The sequence below is a fragment of the Tenrec ecaudatus genome, chromosome 10 (assembly GCF_050624435.1).
Source record: "Tenrec ecaudatus isolate mTenEca1 chromosome 10, mTenEca1.hap1, whole genome shotgun sequence".
Lineage (NCBI taxonomy): Eukaryota > Metazoa > Chordata > Mammalia > Afrosoricida > Tenrecidae > Tenrec > Tenrec ecaudatus.
The window spans coordinates 140,456,383-140,482,330 of NC_134539.1; the positions used below are offsets into that span (position 1 = coordinate 140,456,383).

The 25,948-nt window shown below is 41.9% G+C and overlaps 1 protein-coding gene across 1 annotated transcript in view; it reads right to left on the minus strand.

The window, feature by feature from the left end:
* NSF (N-ethylmaleimide sensitive factor, vesicle fusing ATPase) overlaps window positions 1-25,948 on the minus strand; it is a 138,075-nt gene that overhangs the window by 31,621 nt on the left and 80,506 nt on the right. The window contains exons 13-16 of the mRNA XM_075562010.1: window positions 14,603-14,698; window positions 12,537-12,693; window positions 10,993-11,126; window positions 111-177 (exon numbers count right to left, since the gene is read on the minus strand). Coding sequence (XP_075418125.1) covers window positions 111-177; window positions 10,993-11,126; window positions 12,537-12,693; window positions 14,603-14,698 — 454 coding nt within the window. The remainder of the gene's footprint in view (window positions 1-110; window positions 178-10,992; window positions 11,127-12,536; window positions 12,694-14,602; window positions 14,699-25,948) is intronic.

Sequence of the window (25,948 nt, forward strand, 5' to 3'; positions counted from 1 at the left end):
GATCTCCTAATTTGGATCTACTTCTGACAGCTCAAAGGCCTTCAAACCCCCAGGGAGCCCATGAGTTGTCATGTGGCAAAGACAGTCCAATGGCATACGTTATGACTCACCCAGTAGTCTTTCAATGTCATCAACAACCACACAACTGAGCTGGGATTTGTACGCATCATCAAAGATCTGGAAGAAAGCGAGACCACTTGTTACACTGCTATCCTTCTTAATTATGACATTTCCAAGAAAATGAAATGTAGCTCATTCTAAACGACACACAGTGAGACGTTGGTATTTCAGAGTACATTGTTAGAGCTTAATTGATTATCATTTTAGAATTGCAGGGTCCTAGCAATTTAAAAAGGAGTAAACTGAGAACCAGAGCCATTACATGACTTGCCCAAGATCCCATAACTGAATCATGGCTGAGTGACAAGCAGGACAAAACTGTTTTCAATACCGAGAGCTGCAAGTATCCCACATGGGCACGCCAAAGAACGGCTGCTCATCAATCACCTGATACACCCCATCACATTGATCTTCCAAATCAATGTCAAGAGCAAGACTTCAGTGTTGCAACTCAAGCCTGAGATGCATTCTATGTAGGAGATGTGGTCTCTTAGGAAGGCATAATATCCAAAAAAACAAATCCTATTAATTCAAGCTTTGTCCACAGAGGCAAAAACAGAGAATTATAGTTGGCTAAGAAGGGTCAGATGGACATAGGCTTAGAACGAGAGAAATGACAGAATACAGTGTCTTAAGGTAGCAGATTAAGATGAGTAGTAAAGGGAGTTGCTCTATCGTGGCAAGGACGAAGCAGTTCCAAAGTAGACAATTAGTTCATGTGCTAGTTGAATATAAGTGGCCAAAGACTTGAGGCCAGCATCCTCATAAATCAGAGGGGTTCCTGTCCAGAGACGGTCAGTGGGGCTCAGTGTCCGCTTCTGTCACGAGTAGATGTGAATCCCTGCATGCAAGCCCTGTTGCCTCTCCGGCACCAAGACTGGAGGCCTCCGCCCTCCCCGCTTTGTTCAGAGCATGTAGGACTTCCTTAATTCTAGAAGATGTTGCACAGAAATAAAACAATCTCATATTAATATTTTCCATATAAAGTTTAATCTGTCACACTGTTTTAAAAATATTTTTAAGAATGACAATTTGCCATATTAGACAAGCCTTGCCAGTCCAATTTAAAATATGAAATTGAAAGATTAATTTTCATAATTTACCTTAAAATAAAGGGTAAAAGGTCACTGAGGTAGTTAAGTTTATTGTGCTAACCTGGCCGATAAACATGTGGGGTTAATTGAAGAGCAGAGGGATAAATGGCTCCGTGAGCCTCGCCTTTCTAGTTCTCAGGTCTCTTGCTTTGTGTTGGTCAGACCAAGGTGCAGCTGCCTTGGCCAGTTCCCTGCTTTAGCTGGCAAGACACTTCCTGCAAGACACCCCTGATAAGAAGTCACAAGGACCTACCCCGATGCAACCCTGGGTGCTGGAACACCAGTGTGGGGACCCCTGCCAGCACTGAGATGCTTACACATTCACTGACTCGGCTTTCCTCCTGCATTCAGCATCATGGCGTGTGTTTTGTGAGCTGGAGGAGGACTTTGTGGATTGGTGTCGGACATATGGGTTAATGTTGGATTTGTGGGCTTGGACAGCACTGGTTTGGGATGTTTTCTTGATGTGCACTTAACCTTTATATAAAACTCTCTTTTATACATGAGTTTCTGTGGATTTGTTTCTCTAAAGTACCCAGACTAACATAGTCATTTTAAGGTGCTTTGAAATTAATGCTATAATGGCAAAGACAACTTGGTATTTACCATATTTTAATTTCAATTTACTTTATTATTAAATAAACATAATTATAGAAATACTTTAAAATATAGAGAATTTTGCTAGGTAAATAAGTACTCCAACAAAAAAGCAAAATATTTTAAATGTGTAAGTATAGATTAAAATATTTCTTAAAAGTTTAATTAAGGAGGGAGATAGAGGAGGGAGGGACAAAAGAGGAGCTGATACCAAGGGCTCAAGTAGAAAGAAAATGTTTTGAAAATGACGATGGCTAGAAAGCAGATGTTTTGAGAATGATGATGGCAACAAATATACAGATATGCTTAATGCAATGGATATATATATATGGATTGTGATAAGAGTTGTAAGAGCCCCCAATAAAAGGATTTAAAAATAAATAAATGTTTGAAGCAGAAAAATGCTAATAATATCAAATAAAATGAACTTAATTAAAAAAAGAAAGAAAATGGTGGCAACATATATACAAATGTACTTGATACAATTGATATATGGCTTGTTTTAAGAGCTCTAAGAGCCGCAATAAAACAATATAGTTTAAAAAAATTAATCAAGCTTTAAAGTCCTTTTAAAAAATTATGACATTTTACTAGACTTAAAAGTTAACAGATTAAGTGGGCATTTTTAAAGCTTAATTTTCTTTTGTGCTGGAAGCTAGGTTTTACATTTTCATGCAATTTTGCTATGTTCAATTTAAATCTTTTAAACTAGTTACGCGTGTCTATGTTTAAAAGTTACCTACAAAGACTGAAAAAGAGAGTTAAAAACAATCAAACACAAAAACAGCCCAGGTTGTCAATGTAGTATGTCCTTCCCCAGCACACTGTGCGCTTCTTTAGTTAGGGCTTGTCTCCCCACGGTACGTTTTCTGGGTCTGCCGGCCTGCCGGCCCTTGGTCGGCTCCCGCGGGAAACCGTGTCTTTCCCATCTACTCTCTGACCCCGTGCTCTCCTTCCTTGCTCCTTCTTTCCTGGGCAAATACCGTCTCTCCCCCTGGATGCCATAGACACTCTAGGACACGCAGACCCGTGTTATCAGCCTGGGCACCTAATTTTGCCACAAAAACTGCATTAAAAATGTGCTGAAAAACCCAGCTTACACACGAGCACAATATGGTAAACATACACCCACTGCCGTCAAATCGACACTGAAGGAAAATGAAGATCTGGACTGGGGGGTGTTGGGCAGGGGAGTGGCTGATAAGACACGGAAGAGAAGCGTGCGGAAGGAGCCTGGAAATGGAAAGCCTTACAAACGCCACGTGAATTGAAATTTTGCTGTGAAGGCAATAAAAAGCCACCGTTTTCTTCTTTTTATGTAAAAAAACCTGTTATGGTAAAGTATATATGACAAAACTTTTGCCGCTTTACCATATTTAAAGTGTACCGTTCAGTGACATTAATTATGCGCCAAATGTTTTTCACCACCCTAAGCAAGAACTCACTGTAAGGTTTACTCACAGATACTCGTCCGTCAGGTGCATGTTCGAGGGGCACTTTCTGACGGATGTGCGAGGAAGCGTTAGAGGGCAGGAATAGTTCGCGAGACTGGGGGTCCCGGGTGAGCAATGCTGAAGAGGAGGGTGGTGGGCGTGCTGCCAAGGGGGCTGAGTCTAGAGACACTGAGGAAGCAGAACTGCAAGGACTTGGTATCTGGAACCGTGCCTCCTGGTTGGACAGTGGAAACATGGGGCCGAGGAGAAGAGAGGCTGGTTTGGAGTGGGTCCTCAGGACAATTCCAGAGCAGGAAAAGAAGAAGCCTTCACCCTGCCTTCTCACCCCCCCCCCAAAGGGAAGAGAACAGAAGGACTTGATAGTCAATCCACAGTCCCTTGAGTTCTTGAATTCAAGAACATGAAAAAGTTTGGAAGCAGTAGTTCCCCTGTAGGTTCCCCAACCCCTGCCCCACTGTGTATTTTGTTAGGTTCCCCCCAAAGATTGGGCCAATAAGCAGTCAATGCAGTACACGATAAACTTGGTTAATTTAAAGAAATCACTGAAAATATGGTGCGAGTGGCGATACCGGGAGGGTGGAGGGAGGGTGGGTTGGAAAGGGGGAACCTATTACAGCGATCTACATATAATCTCCTCCCTGGGGGACGGACAACAGCAAAGTGGGTGAAGGGAGATGTCAGACAGTGCAAGAAATGACAAAATAATAATTTATAAATTATCAAGGGTTCATGAAGGAGGGGGGAGCGGTGACGGAGGGGGGAAATGAGGAGCTGATGCCAGGGGTTTAAGTGGAGAGCAAATGTTTTGTGAATAATGAGGGCGGTGAATGTACAAATGTGCTTTGCACAGTTGATGTATGGATTGATTGTGTTAAGAGTTGTAAGAGCCCCTAATAAAATGATTTATAAAATCACTGAAAATAATGCTTCATCTATTAAAAAATCTGTGGCGTAAGCATCTACTCCTGCCCATCACACTAACACGACTGATTGGAACCACTGGACCAGAGACATCAAGATCTAACCCGTTGCAGTGATTCTATGTTTTCCTTGAACCAGCCCCTCTCTCACAAGGCCCGAGGACCTTACTCTGACCCTGGTTGGAGTCTACACCATGGCGAAGCACTGTGAGGCGCTCCATCAGCTTCTCTGACACGGATTCACCGAGCTTTACCAAGTACTTCCCGGGTGACTGCAGGGGCTGCCACTTCCATTTTAGAAGAAAAATACCGTTAGCACCATTCAATGTCAAGGGCTTAGATTTTGTTTTCCACAGATGGGCTTAAGGCATTAGTTACCATCACTGGAGGAAGAGGAGTGCTCACATCTAACTCGTAACAAGAAGGCTGTGCCATTCCAGTTGTGACTTGACTAGTCAGTTGAAACTGCTTTGGGCAGTAGCTGCCCTGCTGATTTAAATACACTTATGCACACACCCAGGCAGCGCCTTACACACGCATTATTTTCCTGGTCCAGTCACAGGTTTAATCCGGAGGTTTCCCACTTCCCCTGGATCCTCGTGTCCCAGACAGCCCCTTCCACTCTCCAGCTGTGTGCCACCCTGCCATTCCCCCACCAAAAAAAACCCAAAACCTCAATAAGAAGATATTCGGCTTCAACAGGTAAGGGCATGAGATTAGCCCCCAAGTAAAGCCCAAGTAAGAGATGTTTACATATAATGCTGGAAAATTCAATGGAAGGTAGATGACCCTCAGAGGAGAAAGGTAATAGATAGATTTGCAAACAGCCAGAAGGGAGCCACTGCCCAGGCAGAGTATTCCAGTGACCCCAGCAAGAGCAGCTCGGGGGATGGTGCTCCAACTAGCCAGACACACCGAGACGGAAGTGAACACAGCGGTGTCCTACAGAATCTTTAACATGTAAAAATGTCAGTTCCTACTCTCTTTTTTAGTAAGACAAAAGTATGATGCTTGGTGACGATCCAGACCAGGGGACTTTCAGAAGAAAACAGAGGGGCTGTGACAACAAGCAAGAACCAGGCTTATTCAAGGCGCACTGGGATGCGCGGCTCTCCATGCTCTCGGGTGTTTCCCCAGGAGCAGGCAGAGTGAACCAGCCTGTCTTAGATGTGAGGATGGTGAGACTTCGTCTCATGTACTTTGGACATGGTATCAGGAGAGAGCAGCCCTGGAAAAGGACATCATGCTTGGTAAAGGGGAGGGTCAGCCAAAAGGAGCAAGATCTTCACTGAGGGGACGTGACACAGGAGCCGCAGCCAAGGGCTCCAACATCCCCACAACTGTAAGGATCGGGCAGACACAGGCCGGGCTTTGTTCTCCTGTATGTCGGAACCGACTCGCCGGCACCTCATGCCATCTAGCTCGTCTTAAAGTCAGTGATGTGGAACATCTAAAGTAGAAGCTAATGAAGAAGAAGGAAAAAGCCATGGGAAACGATGGTGTCCATCAGTATGGGAATAAAGAGCTCCATTCTGTAGGATGCAGAGCCCAGGCTCTTTCTGGTTGTGCAGATCATGGGGTTTCCATCCTTAAACTCTGCTATCACACACCTCGTGTGCAAAGGTCAGTAGTGAAAGGTACACAACACAGGCCAGAGAGTCACCAGAGACCATGCAGGTGATGGGGAGCCTGGGCTCACGGTGAGAATGGCCCTCCAATCTGACTGTAGTGCTCTCAGGGAAGTGCAGCCAAATTCTCGGGCTCCTTTGGGGATGGAAAGAGTTCATCTAAATTCTGAAGTGGCTGGGGGGCAAGCACCCAGTTAGCAGGAATGTGATGCCGTAGGAATCTGGTGGCTTAGGCAATTCCTCATGCTGTAAATCTGTCAGCAATTAGTTGAAAGCATACCCTAATCATATTTAGTAGCGTAAAAACGTAAATGAGCAAACTCAAATTGGTGCTATCAGTAATAATCTCTCGTTTCTAAAAATAACTTGGGAGTCGACCAAGCCCACATCAGCTGTCTCCTAAAGAAACTGCCTCGGGAAGTGGACCTAAACTTGGCAAAGCCAGATCGCTTCCTGGAATGACCTTGAAATCCTTGATTTGTTCTCTCTGCTTTTCAGGAAATAAAAGAAAAAAGAGAAAAAAAGCTTTTACACATAACATGAGTCACAGGGTGGATAATTCTTAATAATATGAAAAGTCACGAGGTCTGAAAGTTCTGCTGGGTGTCTACGCCATATTCTCCTTGGTGAGAGCCAAAAAGATACTAGTCCAAAGACACCGTGTATTCATCAAAACAACAACACAAGCCCACCCCCAGCTACGGAGGGACCTGTAGTGACTCCCGAGTGTCCACTTCTCCCAGCAGCAGGCACAAACTTCCAGAAACCAGAGACATTCTATATTAGGATGTTAACCCAAAGCATCCAAATTCTGTTGCTTAGTAACTAATGTCAAAAGATGCAGTTTCCAGCTCTGCTCTTTGTATAGACTCAAGCATGAAAGGGGGAGGATTAGGCCCCATCATTCTGTTCTGTGCAGACTACAATTTGCAGTGGGATTTACAGGAGGACATTCAAAGAAGATTATTTCTCTCTTGCAAAGCTAGCGGAAAGGAAAATTTCTTCCATGAATTTGCAACCCTTTAAAAACAAGACTTTATCATGTTATTAAAGGGCATCATCTTAGAAATCATTGATATCTTAGCCTAATTTTGTTAAAAGATGTCTCCATAGTGGATTGTCTTATTTTCCCTCTGGACTGATCGTGGACTCAGAGCAGCGTCAGGATTAGATAGGGCCAACAGAATTTGACTGCTTTGTTCTTACATTTATTTACTGTCACTGCCAGCAGTTGTGAAATCACTTGCTACGAGTATAGGCACAAAAGTGAAAAATGGAATTAAATGAAGAAACAGAGTAAAGCCAGGGAAGCAAACAAAATGGGAGGAGAAAAATCAGTGGAAGTTCCAAATGATCTGCATGGGACCTCTGGTTATGCCTCCACATGACAGAATAATACTGAACACTGGGCACCGTTGGGGAGTTTATTTATGGAGAGCTTGCTTACACTGACCGACAGAGAAGGATTTACTAAGCAAATTAAGAGAAGTACAAGGTATAGTTTAAATTAAATGAAAATAAAGCTCAGCCTATTTGCTTCATTAATTTGTGGCCAGGAAGCAATATTTCAGCTATAATGAAATATTAAATATTCAGAGAGCAAGCTCAATGGCCCTCTCTATAGAAAAAACCCTAACTAGTTGGTTTTAATGATCAAGTAGAATAAAATAATCTCTGATAAAAGTAACTAATCCAGCCCAGACTTCCTTAACATAAATTTAATGCGTTACAATATTTCTGAGCTTCACAAACTACTGACACTGCATTTTGAAAAGTCTTTTGTCATTAAAATGTAGCTTTAGAAAGAATTAAATTGGGAACTCAAGGAAATGATGGTGAACCGGTACAACTTTCTGAAGAGGGGCACAGCTTTATAAACCATTGGTATTTTTATAGAAGAGTTTTGATAGCAATAGGTATTCTAAACTTTTGAAAATGCTAATATCTTATACCTAGCAATACCAATTCTGAGGCTTTATTTTAAAGGAATAACCAGAAATGCATGCATATTACTAACAATGGTACTTCAGTATAATTAATTATTCATTGTCATTTATTAAGCAGATATTTTGTCCTCTACATTGGTTATATTTTGCCTAAATTACCATCTCATTTAATTTAATAACCCTACGAGGCAGCTATTAATATTATACCCTTTTTTAAGCCCAAAGTGTGGTGGTGGGGCTGAGATTCAAATACAGATCTGTGTGTACTCTCAGCCCCAGCTTTCACTAGCACACTATGATGCTACTCTAAGAAAAGTTTACAGAAAACGGGGGAAAATAAAATCCAAAGCTCAGCAGTTTTTCAAAATATTATTCACATAATTATGAAAGGGAAAAAACTGGAAACAATAGAAATGACCAAAGAGAGAGAGAGAGAGAGTGACTAAATAGATATTATGCAACCATTAATAGTCCTGAAACCTACTGCCACTGAGTCAAGTCTGACTCAGAGCATCCCTCTATAGGACCAGACAGTCTTATGCTTCCCTGACGCGTGACTGGTGAATCTGAACTGCTGACCTGGTTAGCAGCCCAAATGCTGCCCCACAGTAGTGACGATACATGTGAAACAAGGTCATGATCATCAGTGAAACGATCCATGTTTCAATCAGTACTTCTAGCTCTAATACAGAATGTGTACGTGTCTGGGGCAAGAAAAAAAATGAAAGGATAAACACAAAGATGTGTATTTTTATACTCTTCTATGTTCTTGTCTCTATTTTCTACATGTTTTGGTGAACAGGAAAAGCTACAATATTTTTTCATAGGGGCAATATTCTCACTGGAACGATGAAGCAGTCCAAGTTATGAGTGTGCTGGAAAAAAAAGAAATCAACAAACAAAACATCTTCCCATCCCTATACTAAAAATGAAGGAAGGACAACAGTCGTGGGAGGTGGGCCAGAAGTACGAAAGAAAGGCATTTATATTTCATTTTCAAAAACAACCTGGAAGCATCTTTAGACTGGTTTGAGCCCTCAGGCTTGTGTCAACCTATCATTAAGTAACAATGTGAAAACTATTTGCAGGGAAAGATTTTGCAATATTTCTAATATAATTCTAGGACACCTATGCTTCATTCCTCTGTTCAGTACCTTAGTTACAGGGAATAATATTTTTCCCCTCAATGAAAACCATAAAGTCTAATATGAATTTATGACACTGCTGAAGCAAAAATCCTATTTGGAACTTTAAGGCTGCACGGATGATCCAGATAGTGAATCATTAATGGAAATACTTTTGAATAAGCTTGTATAGACACCTATCTTTATATTCCTTAGCCTTCTACTCATCTGAAACTCTACCTTAAAAGGCTTCAACAAGTTAAAGATTAAATAATAAGTTATTAAGCCATTAATTTAACCATTTAAGCCTCTAAAATCAGCACATATTACCTCCCCCCTCAAGTCAATTTGCAAGAGATTAAAATAATAAAAATGATAATATCTCACACTTACAAAGCACCTTTGATCTGCAGAAGCCTAAAGAACTTTTAAAAAACTTTATAGGAAAACCAGGACCTTCCACCCACATCTCAGAGTACATCTGAGGTAGAGGCTGGCAGGCAGCTGGTGAAAAGCGATGGAGTAATTTACCATCTGCGTGGAAGACTACTACTTCTGAACAAGAATAAGGAATGGACGTGTAGGGAAACGCTAGTAGAATTAGCCATTCAATTAAATTGGAAACTTAATGGCTGCAGTTGCCATAGGCTATTATTTAAATTTTCACCGGAGCAAGAAAATGATAGTGGTCCTAAGACCTCCTTTAGAAGAAACAAACAGCAAACCAACTCCTACCCTGCTCTAGGAAGTTACTGGTCCCAGTTATTCTGCCCAGATTTTTCTGGGAAAGCGAGATACTACAGGTTTCACCTCGCAAAACAGCAAAAAGCAGACTACAAGAGCCGTCGTTCATTGTGTGACTGGCCTCCTCTCCCTCCTTCCAGAATCCCAGAATAAGATCTTGACGTGTGGTGAGGATGGCTCGAATCCCTTCCTCCGTCCATTTCACAACCCGACACAAGCCGTTTCCAGTCTCCTGCACAAACAAGAGACTGATCCCTCAAGCTTGTTTTTTGGAGTCTGACTCGTTTGAATATATTTTGCCTCTTCAGTCTCTTCCTTCAAGAAAAGCCAAAGCACCTCTACCCATCATTGTCCAGGGAAGGCTAGGAGTGAGGGTGAAAGAGCACTCAGAGCCGTCCTTCCGGGGCAGGCCCACTTCAATTGTCAAGATTCCCTGCCCCCGATTCTGATGTGCCCACGCCGCTGTGATTTGGTTCACATTTACACAAGATCAAGCTGATGAAGAGGATTCAGGTAAAAGACAGCTTTCAGCTGGAGAGACACGATAATTTCTTCAGTGCTGGGGGCATGCAGAATTATAGTATCGGTGGAAGAGTGTCAAAATAGCCATTTAGATTCTTCACCATCGATTTCTGTTGCTGCTGCTTGTGTTATTATTGTTACTATTGTTGTTTGCTGTACTGCTGTGTTACTGTCTGGTAGGAGCAGCGAACTACTATCCGGGATGGAGCTATTTGCCCGAATGTCAAAGAGATCGACCCTTTGTAAAAAGAGAAACGAGGTGGACGCGATGGTCTGAGGGCCTTCCAGCTCTGGGCAGCAGGCCTCGCTGGCTCCAACTTTCACAGATGGCCAATGTGGCTACATGAAGCAGGGAGCAGTGACATGTGGTGAAGGGCTGGCTGGCAGCTAATAAGCAGCAAGCCTTTCGTCGGCATGGACGAGAGTACTCCCATTTCTGCTCTTTCCCAAACTAAACAGTTAACTGCATTGCCCCTGGGCAGCGTGGCTTTATATATTAATGAGAGACTTCGAGGAGAGGTCCAGAATGAATGTGCTCCCCTCTACCCAGACCCCTGTCACGATGATCTTCCTTTCAATCAGGTCGACACAAATGGAAGCAATGGAAGCTAACACTGACATGCGTTTGTTAGACAAAGCACAGATAAAGGTACTCTAATAAAAATGCATTACAAAATTATCCAAAATAGGCATTGTCCCACCTGGCCCCCTCCCCCCAGTTTGGACAACAATTTCATTCCGTTGGGAACATGGTTACCCTGGCTTTTCTTGAGACATGTACAAAGTTGCGTATCTATCCATTCGAGAGATAGGAAATTAAACTGAAAGTCAAAATCTTGATACCTTCTTCATGGCCTGACACTTGGCCGTCTCCGAAAAGCCAATCATCTTATCGGGGGAACAGATCTTGATGAAGGGGAAGTTGGAATCCTCTGCGATCTTCGCAGCTAAGGCGGTCTTCCCGCTATGCGGAGGGCCTGCATCAAGACAGGAGCAGTCAGGGAGAGGAGCCAGCCTCAGCAAAGGCGGCGAAAACAAGTTTCAACTGTTCCCACCATGGTCTGAGGTCTCAACGAGTTGCTCATTAACATTTCCTGACAATTTCATGGCAGACATGTTTTCACTTATTTATTAGCAACTACATGTAATGAACTGATTAGCATTTCATGAAAGTATGACTAAATACATTCTTTTCCACATAGCCTTCATCTTTTCAAGCTTCTGATTAAATACACAAAATGTGAAGGCTTCTAATAAGAGAAAACGGCAATCCATCCAAATGTGTATCAGTACGTAATGTCATCCCATCAAGTCATCGCCGTGGGAGCCCGCCCGTCATCTCATTAGAAGCAAACGTGACCTAAAAAGCCTCCTTCCTCGGACTTCTAGGTCTACGTGAGGCAATGTGGGCATAGACAGCAGCAGTGGACTGCCCAGCACACAGTAAAGGCTCAATTTATTGCCAATTATGATTAGTACTGAATAATTATGATTAGCAATTAAGTCTTCTTGATTCTACCTCCTAAGTAGCTCTCAAATTGGTCTATTTAGCATCCTTCGCACTATCACCAAACTACGTCAAGCCACAATTAGCTCTCATTAAGCCGAATACACATGCCCTTCCTCGGACGTCTCTCTCGTAACTCTCTGCTTCCCCGATTCCTTCTCTGTCTCCTACTCTGTCGGAAAGTTGCTGGGATGATGTTTTGAAAATACAATCCGATGGTGCCGCTGCATTGCTGAAAACTACACATGGCTTTCCATGGACACTAAGATACTGTCCAGATGTTACCACGGCCCACAAGGCTGTGTACGAACCCACTCCTGTCCCATGGGTGCCCTTCTCAGCTACGAGCTACGCAGGGCTTTTTCACACGCTGGCCCCCCCTCTCCCCCGCCCCCGCCTACAACAGCTTCCTTGTCTCTTTGCTGGTCAGCTTCTCTTCTTCACCTGGGTCTGGGCTTGATGTGTTCGTCTCCGGGAGCTCCGGTTCCAGAGCTTTTGAAGGGGCTAGGTTGTCCTGTCACATGGGCTCAAGGAACTTTCCTGCGTATTGTACTAATCACAACTATAAAGACGGAATTTGTGAATGGACTACTCTTCCCGTTTCGACCACTAAGTAAAATCCTTACTGATCTTCTAAGGCCTAAATAAAACTAGCTTTCCCTGACCCACCCCAGGCAAAATGACCTGCATTCACACAGACCTTCACATATAGACAATGTAGTGAGACATTGGCTTACAAGTTTGTTTTCATGAGCAGATTAAACTCTGTGAAGGAAAAGTCTTTGTATTCCCAGTATTTACTTCAATGTCTAAAATCCAGTCAATGCTGATTTAATTGATTGCTTTTTACTTTTACAGCCGCCTCATCATCCAGTCTCACCTTCTAGAAGGACACTAACCAACGGTGTGCGGTCACTGTTCTTAGTCTGCTGAACCAGCAGCTCCCCGTCTTCTAGAACCCTAGTAACCGGATCACCCCACTTGATGATACCATTCATAATGTAGCTTGCATAATCCTCTTGGTTTGTGCCAAATGCCTGTTGATTAAAAGCATAGGTGTGAGACAATGGAAAACACTTTGAATCTTACATTAAAAACGGAAAGTTTAAAAAGTGTTATTAATGCAGAATAATTCCTTTACACTGGAAGCATTGAGCATTATTTCCTCACCCCACCCCCAGCCAAGGTTTGAAAAGGGACAGCAAAAAACCCATAACAACAAAAAAATGTTTTATAATTTTCCATTTCACCTTTTACCTACTATGTTTTTAAAAGGGGGTTGGGTGGGGCTTTGGTTGAGCTGATGAGCTGGAAGCAGTAGATTCTAGGCTCAGGTTATGACTGAGTGCAAGCTTCTATCTTACAACAGATCCCTCATAATCCACGAGAAGAGTGTGTGTGTTCCAATGGGCTTGCTTTTATACAGAACACATGAATTAAGAGCAAAGACAATCAGAGACTAGGAACTTAGAACTTAGAAACCATTGGCTCAGCAGCTGGTGTAAAGCTAATACTGACTGTAGGGCTATGGATCTTATTGGGAACATGAAGTGGGAAGAGGAGGCTGTAGCCACAGCACCTTGGTGCTGGAGGAGCTAAATAAAGCCCATAAGGTCGAAATGTGCAGCTACAATTAAAGTCCTGAAGGGTCAGGAAACAGGAATCAGAGTAGCGACCATCCGTAATGATCCTGTGCTCCCCCCACACTGCAGCTGAAGTCATGCCCCTCTTCATTGTAAGCAGAACCTCAGATGATAACCTCCACCAAACCAACTGCCCCGAAGGGTCAGTGGCTAATGTTTAGCCCCCTGTCTTGGATAGTCATAAAGTTAATTAGGAGGGGCAATGTGTACAGGTTGTGTATGTTGATCAACTCTTGAAAGATGTTCACATCCTTCAAGCAGTCACGTGGGACTCCCTGGAGGACGCAGGGACTGTATCAGATCTGTGCTGCAGGGTGGCTGTGAGCTGGAAGGGCTCTGTGGAAGTGCGCTTGGTTCCATTCCACCGGCCACTTCCAGGTGGAGGAGGGAGCCACCGGCTCCTGTCAACTCCATGGGGCAGTGCTACTCTGTCCTAGAGGGTCGCTCTGAGTTGGAATCGACTCTGTGGCATTGGGTTTGGGGCTTTGTGTTGGTTTATTCTAGAGCCTGCACCTCACACAGAAACTCGTTCTTGTCACTGAGTTGATTCTGACTCACGAGAGTTCGGGGGGCCGGAGTAGCACAGGGCTGCATGGAGTGCTCAGGAAGGAGACAGCCCATCGTTTTTCCAAGGCACTTCAAACGCTCAACCTTTTCATTAGCACCTGAGTGTGTAAACCCTGGACACCACACAGGGATGCCCATTTTAAGAATACTGATGCATTTTCATGAAAGGGAACTCAGGGTATTTGAGCATCTTAGAAACTGTGCCAATTGGAAGCAGTGGGGGGGGACGGGGAGTGTAGGTGTTTAGGAAAACTAGGCATGAAACAGTAAAATTGATTAAATCATCAAAAACAACAGCAGCCGAGTAAGTAAAAGGGTTGCTGAGGAAGACTTAGGGAAGCTGTGAAGGTAACTGATAATCTGAAATATCATAATATCAGGCACTGGGAGCATGAATTGCATCAAGGTCTCCATAGCAGCGGGCTGCTGAGACTACATGGGAACCGAGTTCCACGCACGGCAGAGGGCACGATGAGAATGTCTCACATATGAATGGGCTGCCTTATAAGAGGGCGAACTCCCCTGGGGAAAGGCATTTAGGTCTTAGTTAATCATCCAGCAACCAGGGACATTATACAAATAAGCATAAATCGGAGGCTGGGCACTTCCAATACCTGGATTTTCAGAAACTTCGTATGATATAGCCTTCCATAATGCTGGGTACAAGGCATTTCTTTGTCTCCAACGTCATCTGATTTTTGTTCTGGCTTACATACCTCTCAACATGCATACTTACTGGTTTGATATCATTCTCCAAAGAAGCAAGAAAGTCTCCTCGTGTCACCTGCAGGCCCTCTGCTTTCTCCATGTCCACTTCTACTTTAGTACTGGCCTGGTGACAAAGGAAAACACAAGGAGTGTCATGACGCAGTCATCATTTCAACCCAAGGACCTAACCTTGTGTAAGGTGGAAGCCAGTTAGGGAAGGAAGGCAAGTCAAAGCTATTTTTCAATTTTAAAAAGGGTGACTGCCCCCTGTCAAAGATAGAAAACTCCCAAGACCTGGAAAGACAAGGCAGTCTGTCTAGTTCTGGTGCTAGTATATCCTGTGTCTGGATATTTCCACCTCTGGGAACTTACCCCACAAAGGCACACACCAACAGATGGACAAGGATCTCTACTACAGTCATGAGCAGTAGCAAAAGTCAAGAAGCAAATCAAAAGTCTACCAGGAGGAAACATTTTAAGTAAGTTCTGACTTCGTCCTTCCAAACAATACTCTGTAGCTATTTTTTTAAATGATGCATGAGTAGCAGAAAATGTGTCTAGAGAGTAGTTTCCACCTGGCTGCATATCAGGATCACCCCTAAAGCCTGAAAAAAAGACTGAAGCCCAGTCCTAGCTCTTAAGAATCTTGATTTAACAGGTTGAGCAAAAGGCTCAGGCATGTATAGTTTTAGAAAGTGCCACAAGTGATTCTGATGCTCAACCACACTTGGGAACCATTGCTGTGGGAGGTGAAGGACCTCAAACGATGATACATACTCATACTTTCTATTCATACTTTGCTTGAGAATCTATGTGCCCAGTTGCAAACACTCTGCTTGCTGCACCTGGAGCTAATACTTAGAATAGACATCTGGAGACGCAGCTCGGCCTCCATCAGCACTTGGCGCTGTCTGGACCTGATGACTGACTGAGATACCGACACATTTCTTAATGTGACTGGGCTCACTACCAATAACACAAGTCAAGAGAGTCTGCTTTTTAAGTTGGCATCATGGCCTTATTAAAAAAATAAATAAAAGGATAAAATATATCTTCAAAAAAAAGCGGCTATAAAATATGTTAAACACATTTTAATCTTCCACTGATTATTCTGAAATATGAGTCATGCTCCTTTAGGAACAAATAAAAGGACAGGCACTGTTTGAAAAGTCAGCTGCTGAGCTAGAAAGAACCCCGCTGAGACATTAGATCAAGGTGGCAGGCAGCATGCATCTATCTCCCTTCCTTGCCTCAACTTCCATGAGATGACGGAAGTGAGAGAGATTCAAAGGTAGAATCTGATAGGTGACTCAGAAGGAGAGAACAGAAACTGGAACAGAGGTAAAATGGTAAGCGAAGAGGACCCCGCTTCCCACAGGTAAAGAAAGGTGTGTCGTTGCCATTTGAAGGGTCCAATGAGTGTGACTAGGAGAAATGAGAAGAAACACGCATCAGTCACGACATGCACTCTCGTAAACCTCCAGACCAGCAAAGATGAAGAGAAAGTCTAGAACCTTCCTGGGAGACATAACCGGGGTACCTATAAAGAAACCAGAGTAAATGGGCAAAGCTAGACACTAGAAGCCAGCCAGACAACACCGCTCAAAACCCACCTGCATATCCAGCCAGGAAAAGGCTTCCCCAGCACCCAGGGAGGCATCTGCACACACGGCCACAGCAGCATGACTCTATTACACGCAACCAGAAGTCATCTGTGCATCACGCCAGTCATTCTACTTCCTGACATCTACAACGTACCAAGCACTGTTCTAATGAGACACAGTAGTGAACCAAACACACAAAGTCCCTGTCCTTGTGGATCTTCTATTTTAAAATGTGTCATAATACTCCACAATGTTGTGCATTTGTTGAAAATAACCAAGAGGAACAGAAAGCTCTACAATACCTACAGTCAAGTAAAGACTATAGGATGCGGTACAATGCATGTAGGAAACCCCATTCATGTTCATTTTAAAATAAGAACACGTATGTAAACAAAACAGATTACAAAGGCATAGCCTAAATACTGGCTGATCCTGGGGAGTGAAAGGGCAGGATGTTGGAGACCGCCTTTCTCGCTTGCCCATGATATTTTTTATTTTTGTGTCTTTGAACCTTTACAAAGAGAGTGTCTTCTCAGATGAATTCTACCCTTACTTTTAAAAACAAAGAAATAAGTGACAGTTAAATACATAAATATTTTACTTGAACACATAGAAAAATCAGCATTTACATTATTAATAAGGTTTTAATTGGTACATATTAGACATTTGATAAGTATCCATCACATTTGATATTTTCAAGTTAAAAAAGAAAAATAAAATGGTGTTAGAAAACATGTAAGAATCATGAATATATAAATTTGACAATGCTTCACAGTTTATAAGTATAAAACATAAGTCCCCTAACTTACTTGGTCTACCACTCCCCTTTTCAGAGAAAAAAAAATTACTCAGCACCCTCCTAGCAATGAAAGACTTTGGCGCTATAGCCCATAATGCAGGATTAAGTATAGGTATCTGCTTTGCAGCCTCTGGATCTTGCCAGCACCCCCACGGGGCGGTCTCACCCACTTTGGGAGCAGCTGGTATAAAGTTTATTGATACAGTACAAGCACAGTTTATATGGTACATACATGCACTAGCTGCCATTAGGTCAAATTTAACTCCTGGTGACCCTGTGTCTCAGTACAGTTTTGATGTACTCCACAGGGGGTTTAATGGCTGGTGTCTGGAGCTAGGTCACCAGGCTTTCAGTAAGAAGTCTAGTGTTAACTGCTTGTCCACTCAGGAACCCAGTATATAGAGAGAGTAGAATGTATACACGTAAGAGGGACCCAGTATAGAGAGAGTAGAATGTATAAACGTAAGAGGGACCCAGTATAGAGTAGAATGTATACACGTAAGAGGGACCCAGTATAGAGAGAGTAGAATGTATACACGTAAGAGGGACCCAGTATAGAGAGAGTAGAATGTATACACGTAAGAGGGTCCCAGTATAGAGAGAGTAGAATGTATAAACGTAAGAGGGACCCAGTATAGAGTAGAATGTATACACGTAAGAGGGACCCAGTATAGAGAGAGTACAATGTATAAACGTAAGAGGAAGCTTTGGTGGTTGCAATGTTAAAACCCTCAGCTTGCTAATCAAAAGGGCAGCAGTTCAAACCCCAAAGTAGCCCCACCCTGTGGGAGAAAAGACGTAGCGATCTGCTCCCATCAGGATTACAGCCCAGGACACACCTTGTGGCGCAGTTCTGTTCTGCCATATTAGTTATGCAGTAGGGACTGACTCCATGACTCACGACAACATTCCTTTCTTTTAAAAAAAATTTAATAAATCTTTTTATTGGGGCTCATACAACTCTTATCACAATCCATACATACATCAATTGAGTAAAGCACCCTTATACATTCATTGCCCTCGTCATTCTCAAAATTTGCCTTCCACTTGGGTTCCTGGAATCAGCTCGTTTTCTTTTTCCCCTCCCTCCCCGCCCCCCCGAACCCTTAATAGTTTATAAATAATTATTTATCTTATCTTACACTGCCCGGCGTCTTCCCTCACCCGATTGCCCATCTCCCAGAGAGGAGGCTACACATAGATCTCTAAGATTGGTTCTCCCTTTCTACACCCCCTTCCATCCCGGTGTCGCCACTCCCCCCGCTGACAACATTTCAATACAGATGTGTTCATCTCCTTCATCTCCATTCATCTGTTAGGAGTCAATATGGAGTTTCTTTCCTGGGCACCTTGAATAAGGCAAGAATTCTATGAAGAACTTTCCCCTATCTTGGAAAGGCTTAGAGGATGCAAACTCTCAGGTGAAGCAAAGGCTACCATGACAAAATCATATTAAGGTGCCAATGAAGTAGCCTCAGTTTCCTTTTAAAGAACCCCCGCCCCCATGCAAACTTGAGTTTTTTACTATGTTAGTTTGTATTTTGATCTGCCCTGACAGTAAAACTTACTCCAAAGTCAGAAATCTAGAGGTACTATGAAGGAGAACAACTGTCCAACTTTCAATAGTCACCAAAAAAATAGGACAAATTCCAGGGCTGAAGCTGGGGACTAATTATTACAAGTTGTTGTTTTACTAATTATTACCAAAGTCACCCAATGAATGAGCAGTAAATTAAGACCAGACAGAGTTCTTCTATAGCAAGTTGGCTTTAGAACCGCCAAGAGTTGAAAATATCCATATTGTCAATATTTCAATAGGAAACTATTTCTATCTGTTCATTAAAATAAGTTTAAGGATTTCTCTTAGCCAACATGTATTATTTTATCAAAAATATCAAAATTTTATTTAAAAAATTTTTTCCAACTCTAGGCTCTTACTCATTCAGAAAAATGTTCTCATTTGTCCAAATTTATGAGATTTCCTCCCTGTATTTTATTTATACCAGCTAATCAATATAAGAGGCAGTGTCTTTCAGCTTCTACCTGCAGAAAGTAATAAACTCATATTTCAACACCAGCAAATACCAAGTGGTCACCCTTAAATTTCATAACCTTTTAGAGCTGACCTTTCAGAGTTCTTATCATTCCTCTTAAATGAAGGGCAGAGCGACCTTAATCAATGAAAAACCTAACAGAACATAAGAAATGGTTTTACTGAAATTCTGCAAACACATCAGTTTGGGTTCAACTGTCAACCAGTGTATAAATGGGTGCCCTTTCTGCGTTAGTTTAGAACAGAAGATCACAACAAGAAGAAATGTGGGCTCTGAAAATTCTACACCTGAAGCAGAAATTCCTTTCAAGATAAAAACCACCAGCTGTCACATGAATTTCAGTTGACCACCAACATGGGATCAAGTTCATAGGGCATGGACATAAGGGCTTTGTGGCTGGGTTTGCTCTACTTGCTTCAGAAAATTTAGAAGAAAAGAGAAACCAATACTTTATCAGAGAATCTTTTTTTCTCATTAAACTTTGTTTTAGTGGGTGAAGGGAGACGTCAGACAGTGTAAGACATGACAAAATAATAATTTATAAATTATCAAGGGTTCATGAGGGAGGAGCATGGGGAAGAAAGGGGAAAATGAGGAGCTGATACCAAGGGCTCAAGTAGAAAGCAAATGTTTTGAGAATGATGATGGCAACAAATGTACAAATGTGCTTGACACAATGGATGGATGGATGGATTGTGATAAGAGTTGTACAAGCCCCCAATAAAATGATTAAAGAAAAAAACCCTTTGTTTTAATGGGTCTCAAAATTCGGTGACACATTTTTGGCTAAGTTGTTTCCATTTAAAAAGTACTAATTTTAATAACTAATACTCAAAAACACACAAAAGAAACAGATGGTCCACAAAACGTTCCCTTCCTTCTGAAAATTTTATGATGCATTGTGATCGTTAACCAGTCTTTTATTATTAAACGCACACAGCCAATTGAGACAAAGAGTTCTGAGACCATTCTTCCACCACTGATTAAGACTGGGGTGGCAGGTGTTCTGGGTAATATTCGCCTTCTGAGCAGACGGGGTGACCCTGCCAGCAAGTGCAGCCCTTTTGTCCACTGCCTTGAGGACACTCACAGCAACTGTCAGTCAGTCTCCTAGCAGAACAGCAAACCCACCCAGAGAAGTTCTCCACACACACGGCCTTTTCAGGAGCCGTTAACAGAAAAGACTGGTGTAGTCTGTCCACTTGATTTTTTCTAGGCCTTTTTGCAAATCTTTTGAGAAAGCAGTAAACGCAAAATGAAAAATGGCTGTTTTTAGAATGAAGGACATCTGGATGTTCTAAAGTTCTACACCAACTTTATTTATTTCATGTCAAGTAGGTATTCGTCAGTCACTACTACTCCAGGCATGAGCAATCTCTAGCAACAAGGAGACAAACAGCATGCGTTTGGTTTGGCGAGGAGGAATCCCACTTGCTGGGCAACAGTACTCGAAACTGTGACATTTTTCTTTTTAAGGCAGACAAAAAGGGAAATAAGTGTTCCTAAAATTTCTTCTTTGAGTATAAGGCTACTTTCCACTAGAGCTTTGCACTAGATAGTCCATAGATACTGTAAACATTTAGGAGTTTGGTATAGAGTTTTGATCCCAAAGAAGATAGACCAACTTAAGTTGAAATCGAGGTGAATCCAACCACATGGAAACAGTGGATGAAAGAATGCCAACGACTTGCACTACTTCACACTTGTAGAACCGAAGGCTAACACCCTGGACAGAGGTAAGAAAAATGTTCGCTTTACAACTAAAAACTGCTAACTGCATTCCCTCAACAGGCCTTAAAGGAAAGTGCAAGAACAGTGCATAACCCCCTCCGGGCTATGAATCTGGGGTCTTTCCATCATTCCTCTCGGTCTCATCTAAACCACAGTTTTGCAAAAAATACTGTTATAGGTTCTTGCAAACTGTGTAATCTCCTGCACACTGGTTTCCTGTGTTACTGCTACAGTTGAAAAATACGGCAGATAAACAGAATTGAAGAATGCACACTTCTTAGTGAGACAATGGCTTAGAGTGCCATAAGTGGGAATAAGAGATGAAGACCGGGATCAATGCGATCAGGAAACCTATGGTAGCTGATAAATTAGTTATTGTGTATGATGCCAAGAAGTATTCATGTGGCATGAAATGAAAGATCAGTATGGGAGAGGGCAATTTTCTTTGTCTTTTCTTTTAATGTTATGAGTTTATTTAAATTATAAGGTAATTTGTAGGCAAGATATACATTAAGCAAACGTACCAATGCATCCTGTCACAGCATAGTTGACAATATAGTTTCTTAAAATATGTTCTCAAGTAAATGAAATATCCCAGTAATTTTTATTTTCAAAAATTACAGATTTGTGGGCTCAAACATATAGCACCTGAAATTGTATCTTCAATGATATATTTTTAACAAATCATAAGGGGTGTGCATTAAATACATTTAAATTAAAATATCTACCCTTCCCTTGTATTTCCCCCTTTAAAAAAGTCTACTGTCTCGTTTTCATACACACAAAAAAATTCCTCAAAATCCTAAAATCCTTGGTACCCATAATCCAGGGTAAAGGGTAGGTACTATGTTTTCAGCATCCTGCAACCCTCCACAGGATCAGTCCAGCAAGCCACACCCCCCATATTGATTTAATATATTATCATTTAATTTTCTTTCTTCTTTAAAAATACATATTGGGGCTCTTGTATCTCTTATCACAATCTATACATTCATCCAGTGGGTCAAGCACATTTGCACATATGCCTGTCATCATTTTCAAAGGATTTTCTTCCCACTTGAGTACCTGATATCAGCTCCCCCATTTCTTCTCCCTCCCTTCCCCACCCGCCCTCCCTCATGAACTCTTGATAAATTAGATTATTATTTTCATATCTTACATTGTCCTCTGTTGCCACTCACCTATTTTTCCATTGTTTGTACCCCCAGGAGGGGGTTCTAGGTTGATCCTTGTGATTGATTTCCCTTCTCCCCCCACTCTCCCCTAATCCTGGTATCTCTACTCTCCTTGTTGGCTCTGAGGGGTTTATCTATCCTTTATTCCCTGTGTTTCGGGCTATTATCTGTAGAAGTGTGCATGCTCTGGTCTAATCTGATTTGTAAGGTAGAATTGAGGTCATGATAGTGGGGGAAGGAAAGCACCAAAGAACTAGAGGAAAGTTGTGTTTTATCGGTGCTATATTGCAGCCTGACTAGTTCATCTCTTCCCTGTGACCCCTCTGTGAGGGGGTGTCCAATTTTCTACAGATGGGCATTGAGTCTATACTCCATGCCCCCCCCCCCATTCACATTGGGTATGATTTTGTTCTGGGTTTTAGATGCCTGATACCTGATCCCATTGACACCTCATGATCACACAGGCTGGTGTGCTTCTTCCATTTGGGCTTTATTGCTTCTCAGCTAGATGGCCGCTTGTTTATCTTCAAGGCTTTAAGACCCCAGATGCTGTATCTTTTGATAGCCTGGCACCATCAGATTTCTTCACTACATTTGCTTATGCATCCATTTTGTCTTTAGCGGTCATGTCGGGAAGGTTAGCATCACAGAATATCGGATTACTAGAACAAAGTGTTCTTGTGTTGAGAGAGTACTCCAGTCGAGGCCCAATGTCCATCTGCAACTTTAATTCTTAAAATATAGATATGAATACATAGTTCTATTCCTCTCTTGTTATATATATATTTACATATGTACATGACTGTATTTAGACCTCTATAAATGTCCTTTGGAGAGGGCAATTTTCATATTGTTCACACAATTTATCTGGAGGTCACTGTCACTTCTTTAAAAAAAATTTTTTTTCACTGTCACTTCTTAATAAAATATTTCTTACACAAGGAGGTCAAATGAAAAAAAAAATGCATGCAAAATGGACGAATGACTATTCTAAAAAGCATACAATATTATATTCCCACTATGTCCAAATCTTTGGCATTCTTGAGGCAGAACAAAATAATTTTTGTTACTTAGGAAAACTACGGCTTCTGGATGAGCTTGAGTCAAAATATATACACTGGTTTGCGTACTTTAAATATATTTATTGCAAAAAAAGCATAAAATTCTTAGAATAAAGCATAGGGATAATGCTTTAAGACCTAATTTGTGAAAATGGATTCTTAGAAATGATACCAAAAGCATGAGCAAAAAAAAAAAATCTAGAAAAGATGTACTTCATAAAACTTAAAACTTTTCTGTATCAAGTGACTTAATGAACAAAGTGAAGATACAACCCATAGAATGGGAGAAAGTATTTGGGAACCACAAAGATTATATGGGTTTAAGATCAGAACTTTATTAAGGAACTCCCTACAACTGTAAAACGAAAAGACAGGAGTTCCAATAAAAACATGGACACAGAATTTGAACAGATATTGCACCAAAGATGATGTACAAATGGCCAACAAGCACAAGAAAAGATGCTCTGGGTCATTAGTATTCCCAAAACAACATTGACTGCTGTCCAGCTGATTCAGACTCATCACACCCTATAAAACAAAGTAGAACTGTCCACAGGTTTTTCAAGACCGTAAATCTTTGTACAAGCAAACTGTCTCAACTTTCCCCCACGGAGTGGCTAGTGGGTTTGAACCAGCCATCTTTGGGTTAGCTGACCAATGCTTAAATGCTGTGCCACCCGCGGGGCTCCTCATTAGAGAAATGTAAATCCTCAATGAGCCATTGCTTTTATCCTCACTAGACTGGTTATGGCCAGAAAAATGGAAACCAAACACTGGAAAGGATATGGAAAAACTGGAATCGTGAATCTTTGCTGGCAGACTGTAACGTAGCTACTGAGAAAGATAGCTTGGTGGCTCTTCAAAAAAAGTGAATAGAATTAGCATATGGCCCAGGAACTCTAATCCTAGGTATATATCCGAAAGACTTGAAAGCAGACTTGAACAGATACACGGATATTCACTGCAGCATTAATCACAATAGCCAAAAGGTCGGAACAACTTAAGTGTCCATCAAATGGTAAAATGGATAAGCAAACAGTGGTAGAAGCAGCCAATGGAATAGTGCCGTGCTGAAAAGAGACGTGAAGCTCTGATAAATGCTACCATGTAGATGAACCTCCTGAAAGGATTATGCAGAATGAAGTAAATTCGATACATGTAGGTAGTTATTTTTTTATCCCACTCATGAAAATCTACAGCAGACAAATGTATAAGACCAAAATTTATTAGTGGTTCCCAGGAGCCCATAGGAGAGGGTAAGAGTTATTGCTTAAGAGTACTAAATTTCTCTTAAGGGTGAAGAAGAAAATTAGAATCAGACAGCGATCATGGTTCTACAACATAGTGAATATGATTAATGCCAATTAAATGTCCACATAAAAATAGTGAAATGGCAAGGGCTTTGTTATATCTATTTTGCCATAATTAAACAACAACCCCCCCCCCCAAATATATATATATATATCTACAGTGTGCTTAGCACTTTGGCCTACTAGGGGTACTGTGGGGAACTGCAAGATAAGTAAGATGTAGACATAAAACACAGAAGAGGAGTTGCCTGCTTTTTCTCTAAAGAGCCAGAGAGTAAATCTTTCGGGTTTTGTAGGCCATGTAATCTCTGTTCCAAATATTTAATTCACTATGGCAGCACAAAGGCAGTCATGTGATGAGGTGCCATGGAGTCGGTTCTGACACATTGTGACCCGGTGTACAACAAAGTGAAATACCGCCAGCCCTGCACCATCCTCACGCTCCATCTGGTCTCGGGCCTTCCTCTTTCACTGCCTGTCTACTGTATCAAGCATGCTGTCCTTTTCCAGGGACAGGCTTCCCCTGACACATGTCTAAAGCGCGTAAGACAAAGACTCACCACCCTTATTCCCAAGGACTTCTTTCAAGACAGATTGGTCTGTCCTTTTGGCAGTCCTGGTACTTCCAATATTCTTTTCCAGGGCCGTAATTCAACACACCGATTCTTCTTTGGTCTTCCTTATTCAATGTCCAATTTTCATGTGCATACGAGGCAATTAAAAATACCATGGCTTAGGTCAGGGGCACTTTAGTTCGTCCTCAAAATAACATCGCTTTTCAACACTTTAAAGTCATGAACAGATTTACCGAATGCAATGCGATGTTTGATCTCTTGACTGCAGCTTCCATGAACATGGATTGTGGATCCAAGCAAGGCGAAACCCGTAATACCTTCAACCTTTTCTCCGTTGTCATGATGGTACCTATTGATCCAATCGTGAGAATTTGGATTTTCATTACACTGAGTCACAATCCGACTGAAGGCTGCAATCCTTGATCTTCATCAGTAAGTGCTTCAAGTTCTCCTTCCTTGCAGCGAGCAAGGTTGTGGCATGTGCACATCAGCGGTGGTTTTTAAGCTTCTTTCAAACCTGATGCCACATCCTTCTTCATATAATCCAGCTTCTCTGATAATGTGCTTAGTACACAGATTGAATAGATATGGTGAGAGGGTACAACAACGGCACATACTTTCTCGATTTTAAACGGTACGCCCTTGTTCTGTTCCCACAACTAAATGAATAGGCTTGGTTCTGTTCAAATAAAGCTTTATTTACAAAAATAGGCAATAGACTAGATTGGGTTCAGGTGCCAACTTTTGGCCTAGAACTGTTGATAAGATGTACCAGAAGTAACTAGGGCATTTCTAACTGCGCAGGCTTTTAGTACTTCCTGCCTGAACTTTCTTAAAACTTACTCTCTTGTCTTGGGTCATCAACTCCACTTGCCTACTAGACACATCCGGACGGTCTTCTGTTTTAACCCTGTGCCCCTGCAATTCTTAAACACTTCCATGGTGTAGCGCTACTTAGAGAGAAGAGTCTCTACTTCTCAGCACAGTATGAATGAAAAACTCTTTGCTCCCTCCCTTGCTTTGGTTTCCTGACACCCCTCACAGTATCCCTCTGCCATTGTTCCC